At 52.8% G+C, this 19,729-nt stretch overlaps 1 protein-coding gene across 6 annotated transcripts in view; it reads right to left on the bottom strand.

Moving 5' to 3' along the window:
• Positions 1-768: 768 nt before the first annotated feature.
• The window catches only part of IL21R (interleukin 21 receptor), a 50,515-nt gene continuing 31,554 nt past the window's right edge, over positions 769-19,729 (bottom strand). For 3 of the 6 annotated variants that reach the window (XM_054452710.2, XM_054452715.2, XM_054452711.2), the window contains exons 3-9: positions 19,441-19,543; positions 15,998-16,197; positions 10,055-10,209; positions 8,457-8,634; positions 7,904-8,000; positions 7,092-7,173; positions 771-4,504 (exon numbers count right to left, since the gene is read on the bottom strand). In XM_054452710.2, coding sequence (XP_054308685.1) covers positions 3,755-4,504; positions 7,092-7,173; positions 7,904-8,000; positions 8,457-8,634; positions 10,055-10,209; positions 15,998-16,197; positions 19,441-19,543 — 1,565 coding nt within the window. In that variant the 3' untranslated portion in view covers positions 771-3,754. Of the gene's footprint in view, positions 4,505-7,091; positions 7,174-7,903; positions 8,001-8,456; positions 8,635-10,054; positions 10,210-15,997; positions 16,198-16,348; positions 16,535-19,440; positions 19,544-19,729 lie in introns of those variants that run through there. The other 3 variants (XM_054452714.2, XM_054452709.2, XM_054452713.2) reach the window with 3 other exon arrangements.

Below are 19,729 nucleotides of genomic sequence, written 5' to 3'. Positions count from 1 at the left end.
CACCTCTTGATCTAGGTACATTCCAGCAGAGCAAGATGAAAAAGAGCTGAAATTGGCATCAGGAGCCCAGAGTTCTGGTTCCAGCTCCGACCACTCATTCAGTGTGTGACCTCAGGCAGATCACCAGCCTGAGCTGTGCCTTCATTTCATCTGTCAAACGGATGACTCTGCCCCTCAGAGCTTGCAGACCGCATGGTGAGGAATGCGGCAGCTGGGAAAGTGATGTTGCTATCGGTCCCCCTTCCTCTTAAGTGAGGCTTGTCAGCAATTCTGGCTGCTCTTTGGAGGGCGAGGAGCCGCCTGTCCCACTTGCTCCTGACCCTTGGTCATACCTCCAGGCCTTTGTCCAAGCTCTTCCCTCTGCCCCAAATAGCTGGTACATCTAACAACGCCTATTCATTTTTCCTTTTTTTTTTTTTTTTTTTTATGAGACGTAGTCTTGCTCTGTCACCCAGGCTGGAGTGCAGTGGTGCCATCTCTGCTTGCTGCAACTTCCATCTCTCAGATTCTCCTGCCTCAGCCTCCTGAGTAGCTGGGATTACACGCGCTCACCACTGCACCCAGCTAATTTTTGTATTTTTAGTAGAGACTGGGTTTCACCACGTTGCCCAGGCTGGTCTCAAACTCCTGACCTCAAATGGTCTGTCCGCCTCGGCCTCCCAAAGTGCTAGGATTACAGTCATGAGCCACCACTCCCAGCCTCCTATTCATTTTTCGAAGTCCAACCAACACCACCTCCTCCCTGAAGCTCCCTACCCCTCTTGATGTTCTCTCTGGGCTACCATCGGTGAGCTGGGACTCACTCACACCAGTCAAGAGGGCAGATTGTGCATATCTCTTCCCAACTCTGTTTAGACTCAAATCAGGAGCATGAAATTACACCATGGAAATAAGCAAATGCTACAAATCAGGCTTTATTGAGTGCCTACTACGTGCCAGGCTGGGACTAAAGGCAGTGAACAAAATAGACAAGAGTTGCTGGCCTGGTATGACTTGTGTTTTATCTTTATCTTTGTTTCCAGTATGCATTTATTTCTGTCTATCCAAACAACCATTCTTCCTTCAAGCTTTTTATTAAAGCCATTAAGAGTAATAGCAAAGACTTTTGCACCAACTTAATACCATCTTCCTATCCACCCACACATCCATCCATCCTCCATCCACCCTCCTACCTACTAATCCGTCCTTTCAGGTGAGCCAGCTCTTGTCTCCAACTTTTATTTTTAAGAGACAGGGTCTTGATCTGTGACCCAGGCTGGAGTGCAACTGTGTAATCACAGCTCACTGCAGCCTCAAACTCCTAGGCTCCAGCGATCCTCCCACCTTAGCCTCCCAAGTAGCTGGGACTACAGGCAAGCACCACCACGCCTGGCTAATTTTTTAAAAAAAATAATAATTTTTGTAGAGACGGGGCCTTGCTATGTTGCCAAGGCTGGTCTTGAACTCCTGGCCTCAAGTGATCCACCTGCCTTGGCCTCCCAAAGTGCTGAGATCACAGGCGTGAGCCACTGCGCCCGGCCCTCCAACTTTGCTCCTCTGTGTTTATAAGCTGAGTTCCCTTCAAAGGTGGGATTCTGAGGAGCCTCATCTGCCCCAGTCCAGAGCCCCCTAGTCTGGCCTCAGGCCTTCCCCAACCATCTGTGTTCCCCTCCCCCACCCAGCAAGCTCTGGGTGCAGGAGAGCTGCGCTGCTTTCCTGGGAGCCTGTGGCTCAGGTGGCACCCACAGGTGGCTCCTGGAACCTGTTGCCCCCAAGAAGGTGTGAAAACCACAGCACATCTGGACCCAAGAGTCCCTAGGGTGCAGGTGCACGGGGTGTTGAGGGCTGCCGCCCCTCCGTGCAGAAGCTGTGCTTCCACTCTTGTGCTCCCATCCAAGTCTCACACCCCCCGATCCCAGGCTCACAGTCCCACTCTTATAACCATCAGTGTTCTAGAACCTTCCAGCCTCCTGCCAGGCACCGAGGACTCTCATGCATTCTCTCAGCTACCTCTCCCAACCACCTCACTTCACAGATGAGTCACGAAGGAGCCTTCAGCAGGACCGACCTCTGCTGACTTCCAACCCAACCCTGTTCCAAAAGCATGGGTGAGCCAGAGCTGGCTCCTCCAGCACAGCCCTGCAGCCTGCAGTCTGACCTTTGGGGAGGAAGACGGGGCCGGGCCAGGGTGGCCCCAGCTCTAATAAAAATACAAAAATTAGCCAGGCGTGGTGGTGTGTGCCTGTAATTCCAGCTACTCGGGGGCTGACGCAAGAAATCGCTTGAACCCGGGAGACAGAGGTTGCAGAGAGCCGAGATCGCACCACTGCATTCCAGCCTGGGCAACAAGAGTGAAACTTTGTCTCAAAAGAAATTTAAAAAAAAGGAAAAAGAAAATGTTGCTAAGAAATATTTTCTTAGCTTCTTAATTCACATTTCAACAGGTTCTCTGACAAATCATTGACAAACAACTTGACCTCCCTTCAATTCTCCAGGATGAACAAATAAGATAGGATTTATTGGCAAGATTGAATTGGGGCAGGGTAGGGGGCCCAGCAGGACGTGTGGCTGGAGCACACTGCATAGTTCCAACCTGCACCCCCCTCCATGAGTGCCACGGGGGGAGCGTCACATGAGCCATGGCCTGCTACGTAATTGGTGTTTAATAAATATCTCTTGGGTGCATAAAGGGAATTTTTAAAAACTTAGTAGCAGAAGTTAGAAAAGGAAATCTTGGTTGGTGGGGAGCTGTTTCCAAGAGACGAAACAGACTGATTTTAAGCCTGGAAACCCCCCCCGAGTGGCCCTCTGCAGATGGGACGGCCCCGCAGGTGCCCAGGCTGTCGCTGACGATTGATGTTCTCACCCGCGCCCGCCTCGGCTCTGGCCACAGAAGGAAGGAAGCTGACGTTTATTGAGGGTCTGCTCTGGGCTGCTTACCATACACGGGTGACATCACCAATTTCCCCCAGGTGTGTCATGCCTTCCCCATTGTCCAGATAAGGAAACTCTAGCCCAGAGAGGGGAGGCGACTTGGCTCAGGTAGCACAGCCAGAAGGTATCAGAGTCGGGATTCAGACCTTCGTCCATGGGCCGCCCAAAATATTGCCATTCCCGGGGTCACCATGGGCTCACTCCATCCCCTTTTGCTTCCTGTTGGCAGGTGATAGGAACAATATGGACTTCTTGCAGCTCCTGGAGGCAGACGCTGGAGGGCTGGGCTCGGCCTCAGTCACAGGCAATGCCCTGATCCCACAAAGCCCCAGAGGTGCTGTGGACCAGCTTGCGACACAAGACTTCAGAAGGGAGGATGGCTGTTGTCATCTGTTGACCACAAACACGTTTGCTGTGCACACTTGTACCCATGGGTGAGCTCCGTGGGTCCAGACATGTACAGGGCAGGTGAATGCATGGAGTACCATGGGCATTATCCCAGGCCCACAGGCACGTGCAATCACACACACACGTGGACATGCCACTGCGCACCTAAGACACACACACACACACACACACACACAGGCATATGCACACACACACACATATGCACACACACACATGCATATGCACACACACACACATGCACACACACACGCGCATATGCACACACACACAGGCATATGCACACATGCACACACACAGACACTGTAAACATCAGGCTCAAAGGCCCATCCAGGAGACCAAAGGCTGCAGGTGTCTTCACATCACAGCCCCGGTGACCTTGTCTCTGGCTCAGGGCCCAGTGGCCTGGCCAGCTCTGGACATCCAGTCAGCCTCACTAGCTGGCCTGGGGTCCAGGGCTCGAAAGTGGCGGAGGAATGACCACCCACTGGCGGAGGTAGCTTCGGGGCGGTCCTTCGTCCCCGGGGCTGGTGAAGTCACACTCCACAGGGCTGCTGCAGTCAGAGCCCACGAAGCCACTGTCAAACGTGTCCATATCCAGGCCGGCCGGGGGTGAGCCCGCCTCACTCTCTGAGACTCCTCCAGGCGACCGGCCACCCCAGGGCAGTCCCCCAGCCCAGTCCTCCCCATCTGCAAGGGGTGGCTTTAGTCTGTCCAAGAGGCTTCCCAGGGGCCCTCCTAGCCCAGGGCTGCCAGCTGAGACACAGCCACAGGAGAGGACTGTGGTCCCTGCACCCAAGAGTGGGTCCTCTAGGCCTGGGCTGGGCTCCAGGCCAGCGTCCAGGTCCAGGGCTGGGTAGCCGTCATCCTCACAGCTGCAGGGCCAGGTGCATGGCCCCTCTGCATCTAGCACAGTCACTGTGTCAATGGACACCAGGCCATACGGCCGGTCCCTCTCCTCACTGTAAGCTGAGCCCCCCGAGTTCTGGGCCGTCGGCCAGAAGCTGGGCTTGGTCACACCATCAGACTCCACCAGCTCTGCTGGTTCTTGTAGCTCCGTGAGCTGCAGCCTCTTGGCCGGGCTCTGTGGTGGGTGGCAGCTGTACACCTCCAGGGTGGAGGGCATCTCTGGGCTCCAGGGTCCCAGCTCCAGGCTGGAGCCAGTGAAGGGTGCACCCACCCATTTCTGTGAGAGAGAAAAAGAGAGAGAGAGTCGTAGCACAGGATGAGGGTAAGGTGAGGGTTTTTTTTTTTTTTTAACTTTTATTCTTTTGAGACAGTCTGGCTCTGTTGCCCAGGCTGGAATGCAGTGGTGCCATCTCGGCTCACTGCAACCTCTGCCTCCCAGGTTCAAGTGATTCTCCTGCCTCAGCCTCCCAAGTAGCTGGGACTACAGGCGCCTGTCACCACACCCGGCTAATTTTTGTATTTTTAGTAGAGACGTGGTTTCACCATGTTGGCCAGGCTGGTCTTGAACTCCTGACGTCAGGTGATCCACCCGCCTCAGCCTCCCAAAGTGTTGGGATTACAGGCGTGAGTCACTGTGCCCAGCCAAGGTGAGGGTTTAAACAGACAGAAAGACAGACACAGACACAGACACAAGACAAAGAGACATCAAGAGAGACAGACAGAGACATGAAGATAGACAAAGACACCGAGAGACAGAGAGAGAGAGAGGAATCAGGACTGCAGTGTGCTCCCACCCTAGTGGATCCCCCTCCTACTCTGGGCCTCAGTTTCCCTACTTGTAGAAGGAAGTTGCTACCCTTAGTAGTGTGGCCACTCAGACAACTGGTGGCCCCATAGCCCAGGCAGGGACCAAGATTCCTGAGTCAAGGAGACATGGGGGCAGGAGGGCCTGAGGTCTGAGGTACCCCTGAGCCATCTCCTGCTTTCCCACCTCCTTGATGCTTCTTGAAACCTAGCACTCTCCTAGTTTATGTGTCCCCACCAGACAGACACTTGGCCCCCGGACATAAGTCTTGTCTCTTCTGTCCATGGCTGTAGCCCCAGTGCCTAGCACAAAGTAGGTGCTCAATAAATGTTTATTAACAAAATGAATGGGTGGAGTGGATCCATGAAAAGCCACTTGGAAAGGCCTTTGTACACTTTGAGGATAAAAGATGTGGGTGATGCTGGCTGAGGCGGTGGCCCTTAAACTTGAAGGACCCTCCCCTTCCCTCCCCTGCCAGGACTCCCACTCATGACACCAGAATCCTCATGCAATTGGCAAGGAAAATCCCCAGGAATGGGTATCTCCCTGTTTTGAGCTCATCTTCCTCAAACACTCATCTCAGAACTGTGATGTGGCCACCACCACTGATTCAAAGTTGCTTCTCAGCTGTGTGCCCTTAAGCCAATTACTTACCCTCTCGGTGCCTCAGTTTCCTCATCTGTAAAATGGACCTAATAATAGCACCCACCCATAGGGTCGTCGTGAGGATTAAATGAGTCACTGTTTGTGATGCTCCTAGGGGACTGCCTGGTATATAGCAAGTGCTATCTGAGTATTGGTAAAAATCAACCCAAAATCAATGTGATATTTGAGCTTTAGGGAAGAGGAAAGGGTGGGTCTTATGTGGGTGGGAGTCCATGTTGCTCCCTGCCCACTCTTTGGCCTCCTCATGGGTGCCCTGGGGGCGTGGAACATCCACTCTGCAGGGGCTGCTGTGAATATGAGAATGAGTGAGGCAGGAAGGGTGTCCAGCACAGCACCAGGCAGACAGCAGGAGCTCAATCAACGGTCTAGGTCTACACTGTCTGACTTTCAGGCTGGGCTGCAGCAGGTGGGGCTGGCCCTCCCACCTCTGTCACCACATCCTCTCTGTGGCAGCCCCTCCCACTGCTGCAGGGTGGGTGACAAGGCTAATTTTTGTATTTTTAGTAGAGACGTGGTTTCACCATGTTGGCCAGGCTGGTCTTGAACTCCTGATGTCAGGTGATCCACCCGCCTCAGACTCCCAAAGTATTGGGATTACAGGCGTGAGTCACTGCGCCCAGCCAGTGGGTGGCACAGACAACCTGTGGGTGCTGGCGGGTGGTAGCGAGTTGGAGGCTTGGCAAACGTTAGTGTGTTTTGCCCCGGGGGCCAGGCCCTTTCCAGAACCCATTCCCTCTCCAACCTGGATTAAGGGCACCTAAGAAAGGACCAGTGGGGCAGTCTGTGACTCAGGAGACCACCAGCCTCACCCCCTCTCCCAGTCTGGCTCCTTGGGCTGGGCCAATGCTGCATTATTTTGTTTACTTTTTCTTTTTGATTTTTTTTTTTTTTTTAGATAGGGTCTCTGTCTGTTGGCCAGGCTGGAGTGCAGTGGTGTGATCATAGCTCACGGCAGCCTGTGAATGATCGTCCTGCCTCAGCCTCCCGAGTAGCTGGGACTATAGGCGTGCACCACCTTACTTGAATGATTTTTAAATTTTTGGTAGAGATGCGGAGGCGGAGTGGTGGTGAGGGTCTCCCTATGTTGCCCAGGCTGTTCTTGAACTCCTGGCCTCAAACAGTCCACCTGCTTTGGCCTCCCAAAGTGCTGGGACTGCAGATGTCAGCCACCACACCTGGTTAAATCTTGTTAAATTCTTCTGCCAATTCTGAACCACAAGAATGACTGTCCACACTTTGCATGTGGGGAAACTGAGGCCTAGCTTGTGGCTTGGCTGAGACCTGGATTCTCTAGGCCTGTGGGGTGAGGCTGGGGAGCCTGGGGTGAGGGGAGGTGGGGCTCCTGAAGAGGAGGAGGGGCTCAGAGGAGCTTATCACAGGGTAGGGAGCTCACCTTGAAGTCTCCGCTGCAGCCCTTGTACAGGGGCACGAAGAACCGCTCAGGGCTGGGGACGGCCCATATCTTCTTCCATAGCCTGAGGGGGCAGAGAGGGGTGAGGACCCTGACATCACCAGAGGGCTGCCTGGCCTTCCATTCGGACGCTCCCCAGCTTCATCCTACAGGAGCTTCCAAGCATCTCAAGACACAGCCCAGGCACCTCCCTCCTTCCCTGGGGCTTGGTTTCCCCGTCTGTAAAATGGGAGCAGCAAGTCTCCCTCGCAGGCTCCTGAAGGGATATCGTGGTTATGTTCTTGGCTGCCTGTTGTGTGCTGGGCAAATGTTGCCCCTTCTGAGCCTCAACTTCTTTATCTGCAACCAGGGGTGCGCAGAGAGGCCATTTCGGAGGTGTGGAGTATTACAGCCACCTTTTCACCACCACCTAGTGGCCCCTTAAGCCCATTAAGCCTCAGAGCTTAAAATCCACTGGACAAGATCACAGCTGAGGTCCCTGTTTAAGGGCACAGAGTTTCAATCCCAATTTCTCCACCTTGGAGCTGTGTGACTTTGTCCTTGACATCTCTGTGCCTCAGTTTCTCCATTTGTAAAATAAGGGCAACTGCAATGTCTCAAGCTCATAGGGCTGCCATGGGGGTGAAGGGAGTGCCCTCCACAGTGTGCAGCACATGGTGGCTGTGAGTTGGTTATTATCCCATCATCATCATTGTTACCATGATGACAGTCATGTTTTCCAACCCTGCATGGATCACAGAGGGGCAGTGGCCCAGGCTGACCACCTTCCTGCCTTCCTGATCCCCTGGCCTCACCTCCACAATGGGTGGGTCTTCAGGCTCCAGAAGGCAGGAATGACTATGACAAGCAGGAGGAGAAGCAGCAGGTGAGGGTTCCAGCCTTCCTTTAACTCTGGGAAGGAAGCAAAGAAAGGGTTAAATGGCACCAACTCTACCAGAGGCCACATGGGGTGGGCATGGTGGGAAATGGGTCTGGGGTAGAGTGGAAGGGGGTAGGAGAGGCTGCTATGCTAGTGTCTTGAAGTGAGATGGATCTGGGTTCAAATCTTGTTCTCATTCCTCACCCCAGGCAAGTAACTTCATTTCTCTGAGCCTAAGTTATCTCATCTGAAAAACACGGCTGATTCCCACTTCAGAGTTAGGGGGATCAAATGCCTAACAGAAGAAGCAGCTGGCACCCAACAGGGCCTGGCCAGCAGGGGCTCTAGAAATGTAATTGAAGGGCTACATCTGAGGATGAACAACTGAATACCTCCCAGCTGTGCCAGAAAGCTCAGGACTTAGGGTGGCTAGAACAGGACAAAATTTGGTACCAGGAGTGGGGTGTCCATCCCAGCTTCACACCTACCCTCTGACTGGGTCTGAAAGATGACCGGGTCACTCCACTCACTCCAGGTCCCCTGGTAGGAGGAGCCAGGCATGGGCCCTGCCCGCACCTGCAGCTCATAGCTCGAGTCTTTGCGGAACTCCAGGGGGAGGAGGGAGACACTTCTTGAGTCCACTGAGATCAGCTTTCTCCTTGGACTCTGCCAGTACAAGGAAAGGATGCACCAGGTCAGGGTTAAACCAGGCCAGCCCCTGCCTCCAGCAGAGCCACCTCTTTTCCCAGCTTCCATCAAAGGGGCTGAGTGTCTCTTCTCTTCCCACAAGAATCAAGCCTACGCCTGAGTAGCTGGACTCAGGCATGGGGAGCACAGACTCACCAGCACTGCCTGGCCCGTGCATGAGATAGGATGCTCTGTTTGATTTCTCTTTGATCTAATCCAGCCACTCACAGTCCTGGCAGTGGACTCTCCCTGCAGGACTGGGCATGTCTCAGGAGTGGTAATGATCCGGCAGCATTCCAGGCAATGCGAACTTTTGGAATTCTTCAACAGTTGAGGACATTCTCAACTGATGTACTACTGATATAAGTCTCAGTACATCAGTTGAGAATGTCTTCAACTGTTGACGAATTCCAAGAGTTGACATACTGACATTCCCAACAGCAGGCGTTTCTAAAACTCTAACTACAGACACCTTAGCAATGGATACCTCTGGAAATCTTCCACTGGGGACTTTCTAAAGTATGGCACTCATGGACATCTTCAGCTGGGACCATCCTAAAGGATGGGCAATTCTAGAACTCTTCAGCTGTGACTGTTCTATCATTGTTACTGTTTTTTATTTTTTAGAGACAGGATCTCACTTGTGACTGTTCTAAATAGTGGGCTGGAAGGACATCTCTTAAAGCCTTCATGTTTGAAACAATGGGCCCTCTAACACTGGACTTTTTTTTTTTTTAGATTGAGTCTCACTCTGTTGCCCAGGCTAGAGTGCAGTAGGGCGATCCCAGCTCACTGCAACCTCCACCTCCTGGATTCAAGTGATTCTCCTGCCTAAGCCTCCAGAATAGCTGGATTACAGGTGCATGTCACCACGCCTGGCTAATTTTTTGTATTTTTAGTAGAAACAGTTTCACCATGTTGCCCCGCCTGGTCTCGAACTCCTGACCTCAAGAGATCCACCTGCCTCGGCCTCCAAAGTGCTGGGATTACAGGCGTGAGCCACCGCACCTGGCTGGACCTTCTTAATCATTGATACTTCTGGAACTCTCCAACTATGGCCATTCTAAGCAATTGGGAAGCTTCCAGATTGCCCCATTTCTGAAACTTCTTCTGTTGTGACTATACTAGACCTGGGGTAGAGTCTGGGGAAGGGACAGTCTCTTTGGCATGCTGATAGCCGAGGAGACCAGTTTGGGGAGGACAGATTATTCAGGGGTCTCCTACCTTGGGGAGAAGTGAGGGGAGGAGGAGGGCCCGCTGTAAGGTAGTGCTTGCACCCTTGGTCTCTGTTCTTGGCCATGAATGATGATGCTCACCCATCTCTCCCACCCGGATGCCCTTGCACTCCCTCCTCTCCCCTCCCCTCCCACAAAGCGGCACTGATCCCCACATTCCTCACCACAGCCCAGGGGTCTCCCCGGTTCCTGTACTGCAGCTCATACTGAAGCTTGCCCTTCAGCATGTAGAAGGCAGGGTCTTCGTAATCTGAGCGCCAGGAGATATTATACTGTCCTGAGAAGGTCACGGTCACGTTGAAAGGGGGAGCCGGCTTGACTTGGTGGAAAAACCCAGGAAAAGAAAATGGGGTGAGAATTTGCTGCAGGTGAAAAGGATGTGGCGATGGAAGGAAGTCCTGCCTGCCCCCACCCCTGCCTCCGTGCCTGACCCATCATGGATGAGATGAAGACCAACAACCCTGAGTGACTTTGGGCAAAGTACTCCCGACTCTGGGCTTCAGTTTATTCATCTGGGACCTGAGAGATTTAGACCTGATCAGGGTTGCAAACGCAGGGGCGGGCAGGTCACAGAGAGGGGTGAAGCAGGTTTAGGGACTGTGACGAAATAAAACAGTCTGGCTGGGTGCAGTGGCTCATCCCTGTAATCCCAGCACTTTGGGAGGCCGAGGTGGGTGGATCACGAGATCAGGAGATCAAGACCATCCTGGCTAACACGGTGAAACCCCATCTTTACTAAAAATACAAAAATTAGCTGGGCGTGGTGGCGGGTGCCTGTAGTCCCAGCTACTCGGGAGGCTGAGGCAGGAGAATGGGCGTGAACCTGGGAGGCGGAGCTTGGAGTGAGCCAAGATTGCGCCACTGCACTCCAGTCCAGGCGACAGGGTGAGACTCTATCTCAAAAAAAAAAAAAAAAAAAAAGAAAAGAGTTAAAAGTGAATGGCCCCAGCAGCACAGAGTGGTCAGCTTTTCTAAGTTTTCTAGGGAAACACACACGCACACGCATACACACACGCACACACACACGCATACACACGCACACACACACATGTGCACATGCACACCCACACGCATGCCTACACATGCAACACACACGCACGCACACATACGTGCATGCACACACACACAAATGCACACGCACACACATGAAATCTGAAACCCTGCTTTCTGTGCACTGAAGGGCAAGTTTCAATATGAGGTGCAGAATGGGAAACTGGAGACCCCTGGAATTATCGTGTGAAATCTCCAAGGGTTTTTTTCCCCCTAGAGATAGGATCTCACTGTGTTGCCCAGGCTGGAGTGCAGTGGTGCAATCACAGCTCACTTGCAGCCTCAACCTCCTGGGCTCAAGCCATCCTCCCACTTCAGCCTCCCAAATAGCTGAGACTGCAGGTGGATGCGACCACACTTGGCTAATTATTTGTCTATTTTGTAGAAATGGGGTCTCACTATCTTTGCCCAGGCTGGTCTCAAACTCCTGGCCTCAAGTGATGCTCCCACCTCAGCCTCCCAAAATCCTGGGACTGCAGGAACAAGCCACTGCACCTGGCCTATATTAAGTTTTAAAGTTAGCAACCCATCCAAAAATGTTCTCAGCAACGTGCTGGCAAATCCATTCATTTTCCATTTCTGTTCTAAATGATGGTATCATTTTCTTTCAACCCCAGCTACTTCAAGCAGTTGAGGACTCTTCTTAGCATGAATGCTAATGGTGGGGGCTGCCATTTACGCAGAGCCTGCCTGGCTGCCCTGCTCTGGGCAGTTTGACACCCCACAGTGGCCCTGGGAGGCCGATCTGATGGTCCTCATCTTTCAGCGTCTCCCAGCAAATGCAAGAGCCGAGCTCTGAGCCATAACAGCAAGCTTTCATGGGCAGCCTCCAAGTGAAGGTCAAAGCCGGCATTCTGTTTTTACTCTATTCGAAGGACATTTCATGAACTTGAGCAGAACACAATATGTTAAGGGCCTTATATTCCTCTTTTGTAAAATGGGCCCAGTTCCCGCCTGTATCATGGGGCTTCAAGTTCAAAGGGATGAAGCTATTTAGCAGGAGGCAGTAACTTCAGAGGAACTGAGTGACAAGTGTCTATTAGTGTCAGAGAGGAGTTGCAGGCCTCTGCCCTCACCTTCTCCACTTTTTCTTTTTTTGTTCTCCTTCCTTCCTTCCTTTCTCCCTCCTTCCCTCCCTCCCTCCCTTCCTTTTTTCTCTTTTTTCTTTTTTTTTTTTGAGACAGAATCTCTGTCACCCAGGCTGGAGTGCAGTGGCGTGATCTCAGCTCACTGCAGTCTCCGCCTCCCAGGCCCAAGCGATTCCACAGCCTCAGCCTCCCAAGTAGCTGGGACTATAGATGCGCACCACCATGCCTGGCTAATTTTTGTATTTTTAGTAGAGAAGTAGTTTCCCCATGTTGGCCAGACTGGTCTTGATCTTCTGACCTCAAGTGATCCACCCACCTCAACCTCCCAAAGTGCTGGGACTACAGGTGTGAGCCACCACACCCAGCCACCTTCTCCACTTTCAATCTGCCACCATCTAACACTCTGCACCTCTCACCCTGTGATTTTGTTTACCACGTGCCTCCCTCGCTGGGCTCTTAGCTCCTTGGGGTGGAGATTTTGTCCTCCAGGTTCAATCTGTGCCCACAGCTCCTAGAACACAGCCTGGGGCACGGTAGGCCCTCAATAAATATTTGGCAAATTAGGCTGGGCAAGGTGGCTTATGCCAAAAATCTCAGCACTTTGGGAGGCTGAGGTGGGAGGATTGCTTGAGGCCAGGGGTTCAAGACCAGCCTGGACAACACAGCAAGATCCCAGCTCTACAAAAAATTTAAAAATTAGCCAGGATGGTGATGTGCACCTGTAGTCCCAACTGTTCAGGAGGCTGAAGTGGGAGGATCACTTGAGCCCAGGAGTTCCAGGCTGCAATGAGCTATGACTGTGCCACTGCACCCCAGCCTAGAGGACAGAGCTACACCCTGGCACTCTCTCTCTCTCTCTCTCCCCCCATATATATATATTTGTCAGATTAACAAATGAACCTTTCAAGGCCTCCAGGAAGGAGCTCTAAGATTGCCTGTGATCCTGAAACCCGCGCTGAGGGCTCCCACCATGCCCCGAGGTGACAGAGGTGCACGTTTTACAGAATGCCACGGTGAACACTGGGTTGTTGCTGTTGCTGTTCCAGCGACGGGATGTTTTTGACTGAAATCGTTTCTAACCCCTCTTTTGTCTTCCCCGGGGCAGGTGGAGGCCAGCTCTGGGCTTCCCTGTGTGGCCTGGGTGAGGATCAGTCCCACAAGACGCCAGCGTACTGAGAACTGTCCCGTGGGTACTCAGGAGATGTTTGCAGAGCCTGGGGGTTGTGAGGAGGGGCTGCTCAGCCCAGCGAGGCCCAGGGTCCAGGAGGAGGAAGGGACCCTGGGCAGGAGGTGGTTAGAAAATCACTTCCTGCCCCAGCTGGGCCCAGGCTTGCTGCAGATCCTGGCAGAGAGGGAGGGGATGCCAGAGAGAAATGCTTGGATTCATGCTGCAAGAAAAGTGGCAAGGAGGGGCCCCTTCTCTCCCCTGAGCTCCCGTCTGCTTCTGAGAAGCTGTGGGAGTGAGGGGTGTGGGGTAGCCTGGGCGGTGGGGCTGCTGCCTGCCTCAGTTCACTCAGCCCGGAGGGGCCCCTGCTCCAGATGGTACATGCGTGTTCGGGGGACCTCGTGTCCTGGATCCCAGATCGCTGTGGCTGTGAGAGAGTATGTGTGTGTGTGTGAGTGTGTGTGCGCATGTGTGAGAGGATGCGTGTGTGTGAGAGTGCATGTGGGTGAGTGTGTGCATGTGTGTGCCTGTGAGTGATGTGTGTGTGTGTCTGTGCATGTGAGTGTGCATGTGTGTGCGAGAGCATGTGTGTGAGTCTGTGCATGTGTGTGTGTCTGTGCATATGTGTGTGTGCATGCATGAGAGAGGGCATGTGTATGTCCATGTGTGTGTGAGTGCATATGTGTGTGAGTGTGCATGTGTGTGCCTGTGAGTGATGTGTGTGAGTCTGTGCGTGTGTGTGCACACATGTGTGAGAGAAGGCGTGTATGCATGTATGTGTGAGAGAGGGCATGTGTGAGTGTGCATGTGTGTGAGTGCATGTGTGTGTGCATGTGTGTGCCTGTGAGTGATGTGTGTGTGCATGTGAGTGTGCATGTGTGTGTGAGAGTGCATGTGTGTGCCTGTGTGTGATGTGAGAGTGTATATGTGTATGTGCATGTGTGCACACATGTGTGAGAAAGTGCATATGTGTGCGTGCATGTGAGTGTGAGTGTGCACGTGTGTGAGACTGCATGTGTGAGTGTGTGCATGTGTGTGCCCATGTGTGAGTGATGTGAGAGTGTATGTGTGAGTGTGTGTGTATTGTGTACGTGGGTGTGTGTGTGCATGTGTGTGTGCGTGTGTGTATGTATGTTTGAGTGTGTATGTGAGAGAGAGAGAGTGAGAGAGGCAGTGTGGGCCTCTGTGTCCATGCCATGCAGGCTGGGGCTGGGGAGACATCTGTGAGTTTGAGGGCACATCTATGAGTCTATGTGTGCGTGAGTCTGTGACCCTGGGAATGTGCATGAGTGTGCATGTGTCTGGGAGTGTGTGAAGCTTCACTCTCACGCTCTGTGGTGTGACACCCACTCAGCAAAGAGGTGCAAACCTGGACCCCCAGAGTATGAATCACAGACACCTCTTATACCCCAGCCCCTCTGCTGGGAATCTAGGGGAGGAAACTCCTGAGCTCGCTGGCGGGGCCTTCCCGAGGGCAGGCTCCCTTTGCAGCCTGTGTTTGCCTCTGGATCTGCTTTGGGTACACACACACACACACACACACACACTCACTCACACACTATGCCAAAGCCACTTCCCAGGCCCTTCCATGCCCTGCCTAGTTCTGTTTTGTTTTGTTTGAGACGGAGTCTCACTCTGACGCCCAGGCTGGAGTGCAGTGGCATGATCTTGGCTCATTGCAACCTCCATCTCCCAGATTCAAACAATTCTCTTGCCTCAGCCTCCCGAGTAGCTGGGATTACAGGCGTGTGCCGCCACACCCGGCTAATTTTTTTGTATTTTTAGTAGAGATGCCGTTTCACCACGTTGCGCAGGCTGGTCTCAAACGCCTGACCTCAAATGATCCACTTGCCTCGGCCTCCCAAAGTGTTGGGATTACAGGCGTGAGCCACCGCCCCTGGCCCCTGCCCTGGTTCTTGTTTTGTGTTTTGAGATGAGGTCTTGCTATATTGCCCAGGTTGGTCTCGAAGCCCCAGGTTCAAGTAATCGTCCTGCCTCGGCCTTCCAAAGTGTTGGAATTACAGGCGTGAGCCACCTCGCCCTGCCACCTGCCCTAATTCTGAACTCACAGATAAAACTGCTCCCACCAACCAGGCCCTCCTGCCCCTGGGACACCCCTCTACCTCCAGCCTGGAGGGAAATTCCAGGCCTCCCTGGAGCTTATGAAGGGGAAAAAACCCAAGAGGGTTTTTTTCTGTGACTCAGTGTCCTCCATTCGCCTCATTATGGGGTCAGGATCCCAGAGAGTCAGGGTTAAAAGGACATTTGCTCTACAAATAGGGAAGCTGTCCCAGAGGTAGGTATGCCTCATCCATGGTCACACAGATGGGCAGAGCTGAGCGGGAACACGAACCCAGAAGTCCCGGGTCCCAGCCTAGCTCCTTCAATACCTCTTAAACCTAATATCAACCTTTCACACTTTAGTAAAAAAAAAAAAATAGCACAACTCAAGACAGAACTCTAAGGTGTGGTGAGGACATAGGCCAGGTCAGATCTGATGGAAGGAGGAGAGCTGGCCCAGAGGGCAGGGAGTAGGGGGCCCAGCCCCTACCTATAATCCTAGCACTTTGGGAGGCCAAGGTGGGTGGATCACTTGAGCCCAGGAGTTCGAGACTGGCCTGGGCAACATGGCAAGACCCCATCTCTACTAAAAACACAAAAATTAGCAGGGTGTAGTGGCGTACACCTGTTGTCCCAGCTACATGGGAGGCTGAGGTGGGAGGATCACCTGAGCCTGGAGAGATCAGGGCTGTGGCGAGCTAAGATTGAGCGCCACCCTAAGCCTGGGGTCCCAGGATACTCACTGCTCTCAGCCAGGAGAAAGCTGCCACACTCCTGGGAGTAGTTGCCAGACTGGTCTGTGATGTTAACACTGAAAATGTCGTCGGCCATGAAGTGGAATACATCCATGTGGCAGGTGTAGGTGGCGTGCGTGGCATTGTGGGCCGACCTGTGGAGGCTGCAGGAGGTGGCCTCATCCTTCAGCTCTTCATACTGGTCTTGCCTTCAAGGACAAAGCAGCCGGTCATGGCTGGAAGCCAGGAGCAGGGGGATGGTGGTGGGCTCAGTGCTCAGGGCCAGGGCAGAAGCCCAGACTCTCAGGACTGGGAGGGATTTGAGGCAGGGCTGGGGGGTGGTCACCTGGTCCAACCAACCTTTTCCCAGGGAAGGTATCACCTCTCCTGCAGCATCCTCAATGAATTGTGTCCGGGCTCAGCTTGCACACCTCCCAGGGGCCAGGAACTCACTGGCAGCAGCTCTCAATTTTGGAAATTTGGGCCATTCTTGCTTGGACCAAGCCTAAATCTGTCCCTGTCAGTCCCAACAACCAGATGGCTGTCCTACAGGAAAGGCACTAGGTATTTTGGGTTTCCTTCTCTCCTTTCTGTCCAACATCCACTTTTTTGAGACAGGGTCTCACTCTGTCCCCCAGGCTGGAGTGTAGTAGTGTGATCATGGCTCACTGCAGCCTCGACCTTTCCAGGCTCAGCTGATCCTCCCACCTCAGCCTCCTCAGTAGCTGGGGCTACATGCACGCACCGCCATGCCAAGCTAACTTTTTGTATGTTTTGTAGAGATGGGGTCCCACCATGTTGCTTAGGCTGGTCTTGAACTCCTGGGCTCAAGTGATCTGCCAGCCTCGGCCTCCCAAAGTGCTGGGATTACAGGACTGAGCCACCTTGCCCGGTCCCCAAATCCACTGAATATCTAATAAGAGCCTGTGCTGAGGGCCAGGAAAAGAGCTAAATGAACCTGATCTCCTCCTCTGGGTGGACTTCTGGGAAAGCTGGTGGGATGGGATTAGGGAAAATGCTGTGGCTTTTTAACTCGCACTGGACAAAAATGATGGGTTTTGAAGTATGTATAGGAGTTTACCAGATATTAATTTCCATACCTAGACATTCAGGATCTGAACATGACCACTCTCTAGGCCCAATAGGGATGTGTGGACTGAGTTCTCTGCTAAATTTGCTGGAATAGAAGTTCCTGCTGAATAAATGCTCTCCAAGCCTCCCAGCCTGAACTTGCTCGTTATTCCCCCTCACCCTGCCTCACTCCACTCCAGCCACACTGACCTCCTCCCTATTCCTCAAACTCACCAGCTCTTCTCCCACAGGGCCTTTGCACTGGCAGTGCCCTCTGCCCAGCTCCCTGGCTGCCTCCTTCTCACTAGAAGTTGTGGTCCCTTTACCTGAGGTCCAGTGTCCTGTCCTTGATATAGCACCGAGTATTATTAGAAAGTATCCAGTTTGGGGCAGAACACGGTGGCTCATGCCTGTAATCCCAACACTTTGGGAGGCTGGCCATGCGGAGACCGGCCATCCTGGGGTCTCAAAACCATGGCCGACCTGTGTTGGCGAGAGAGTGGTCTTTGAAGCTGGTGGATAGACCAACCCTGTGGGCTCCTGACTTTTCAAGTCCTGTGAGCCTTGAGTGGTTGTCTGAAAGGCAGGCACAGTGGGCGGATCACTTGAGGTCAGGAGTTTGAGACCAGCCGGGCTAACATGACGAAACCCTGTCTCTACTTAAAATACAAAAATTAACCGGGCACGGTGGTGCACACCTGGGTGCAATCCCAGATACTTGGGAGGTTGAGGCAGGAGAATTGCTTGAACCCAGGAGGCAGAGGTTGCAGTGAGCCAAGATCATGCCACTGCACTCCAGCCTGGGCAACAGAGTGAGACTCCATCTCCAAAAAAAAGAAAAAGAAAGAAAGAGAGAGAGAGAAAAGAAGGAAGGAAGGAAGGAAAGAAGGAAGGAAGGAAGGAAGGAAAGAAAAAGAAAGAAAGAAAGATAGAAAGAGAGAAAGAAAGAAAGGAAGGAAGGAAAGAAAGAAAGAAAGAAAGAAAGAAAGAAAGAAGAAAGAAAGAAAGAAAAGAAAGAAAGAAAGAAGAAAGAAAGAAAGGAAAGAAAGAAAGAGAAAGAAAGAAAGAAAGAAAGAAAGAATCCTGTCTGGGCCTGGCATGGTGGCTCACACCTGTAATCCCAGCACTTTGGGAGGCTGAGGTGGGCAGATTGTTTGAGCCCAGGAGTTTGAATCCAGCCTGGGTAACATGGCAAAACCCTGTCTTTACAAAAACTACAAAAATTATCCAGGTATGGTGATGCATGCCTGTAGTCCCAGCTACTCAGGAGGCTTAGGTGGAAGGATTGCTTGAGCCCAGGAGGTCGAGGCTACAGTGAGTTCTGATCCCACCACTGCACTCCAGCCTGGGCAACAGAGCAAGACCCTGTCTCAAAAAAGTAAAATAAAATAAGAAAACAAAGAGAAAGCATCTTGTTGGTTGTTTTGTGCGTCTGTCTCCCCGAGCCTCCACCCCACTGTGGTACGTCAATTCCAAGGCATCTGGGGCGTGGTCAGACTTGCTCTGCTGAATCCCCAGTGCCTGCAACAGTGTCTGACAGGAACTTAATATATGTTTTGTTTTGTTTTGTTTTTGATATGGGATCTTGCCCTGTTGTCCAGGCTGGAGTGCAGTGGTGTGATCATAGCTCACTGCAGCCTCGACCTCCTGAGGTTGGTCCTCCTGCCTTAGACTCTCAGGTAGCTGGGACTACAGGATTGTGCCACCACGCTTGACTGATTTATTTTTTGTAGAGACAGGGTTTTGTGATGTTGCCCAGGCTGGTCTCAAACTCCTGGGCTCAAGTGATCCTCCTTCCTTGGCCTCCCAAAGTGTGGGGTTAGAAGCATGAGCCACTGCACCTGGCCTATAAATGGTTTTGAATGAATGAATGAGCTGATGGATAACGGAAGCTCTTCTTTATCCTGAGCTGCATAGGGTCTAAAAGGGACCCATGGACTTTGGAGTTGGGCGGTCTGAATTTGAATCCCAGCTCCAGCATTCACTGGCTGTGTGACCTTGGGCAAGTTGCTTAACCCCTCTGAACCTCAATGTCCTCATCTGTAAAAGGGGAGTAATCATTGTGAGGGTTGGGAGTGACCATTCATGGGAAGCACGTAGCTGGGGGCCTGGTACCTACTAAGTGCTTGAAAAATCATGCAGGAGACCGGCCATCCCAGGGTCTCAAAACCATGGCCGACCTGTGTGGGCGAGAGAGTGGCCTTTGAAGCTGTTGGATAGACCAACCCTGTGGGCTCCTGACTTTTCAAGTCCTGTGAGCCCTGAGTGGTTGTCTGAAAGGCGGGCACAGTGGTCCTCGGTGCACAGCGTCCTCCTGGGGGAATCACTGAGCAGGTACCCTGAGTTGCATCCCCGGGGACTGGTGAGGCCCGACCACTTACCAGGTAAGGGTGAGCGTGCTGGGGTGGAGGTTCCACATCTCCAGGATGCAGATGACCGTCTGGAGGTAATCGGTGTAGCAGACGAGGTCGGGGCAGCCCCAGCCTGGAGGGTCAGTGGGGAGAGAGGCCTTGGTGGGGGGTGGCTTGGGGCTGCAGAGCTTCCTCTCCATCCCCTCAAGGGCTGGAGGAAGAATGGGTGCAGGGGTCCCCAGGCCGGGACAAATATGAGGACTCAGGAGCTGCTTAGATGTAGGCCTGGCACCCAGAGGGCCTCACCACCTGGAAATTT

The sequence above is a fragment of the Pongo pygmaeus genome, chromosome 18 (assembly GCF_028885625.2).
Source record: "Pongo pygmaeus isolate AG05252 chromosome 18, NHGRI_mPonPyg2-v2.0_pri, whole genome shotgun sequence".
Taxonomy (NCBI): Eukaryota; Metazoa; Chordata; class Mammalia; order Primates; family Hominidae; genus Pongo; species Pongo pygmaeus.
Note: the sequence above shows the minus strand (reverse complement) of the source record. Positions and strands in the feature narration are given on the sequence as shown.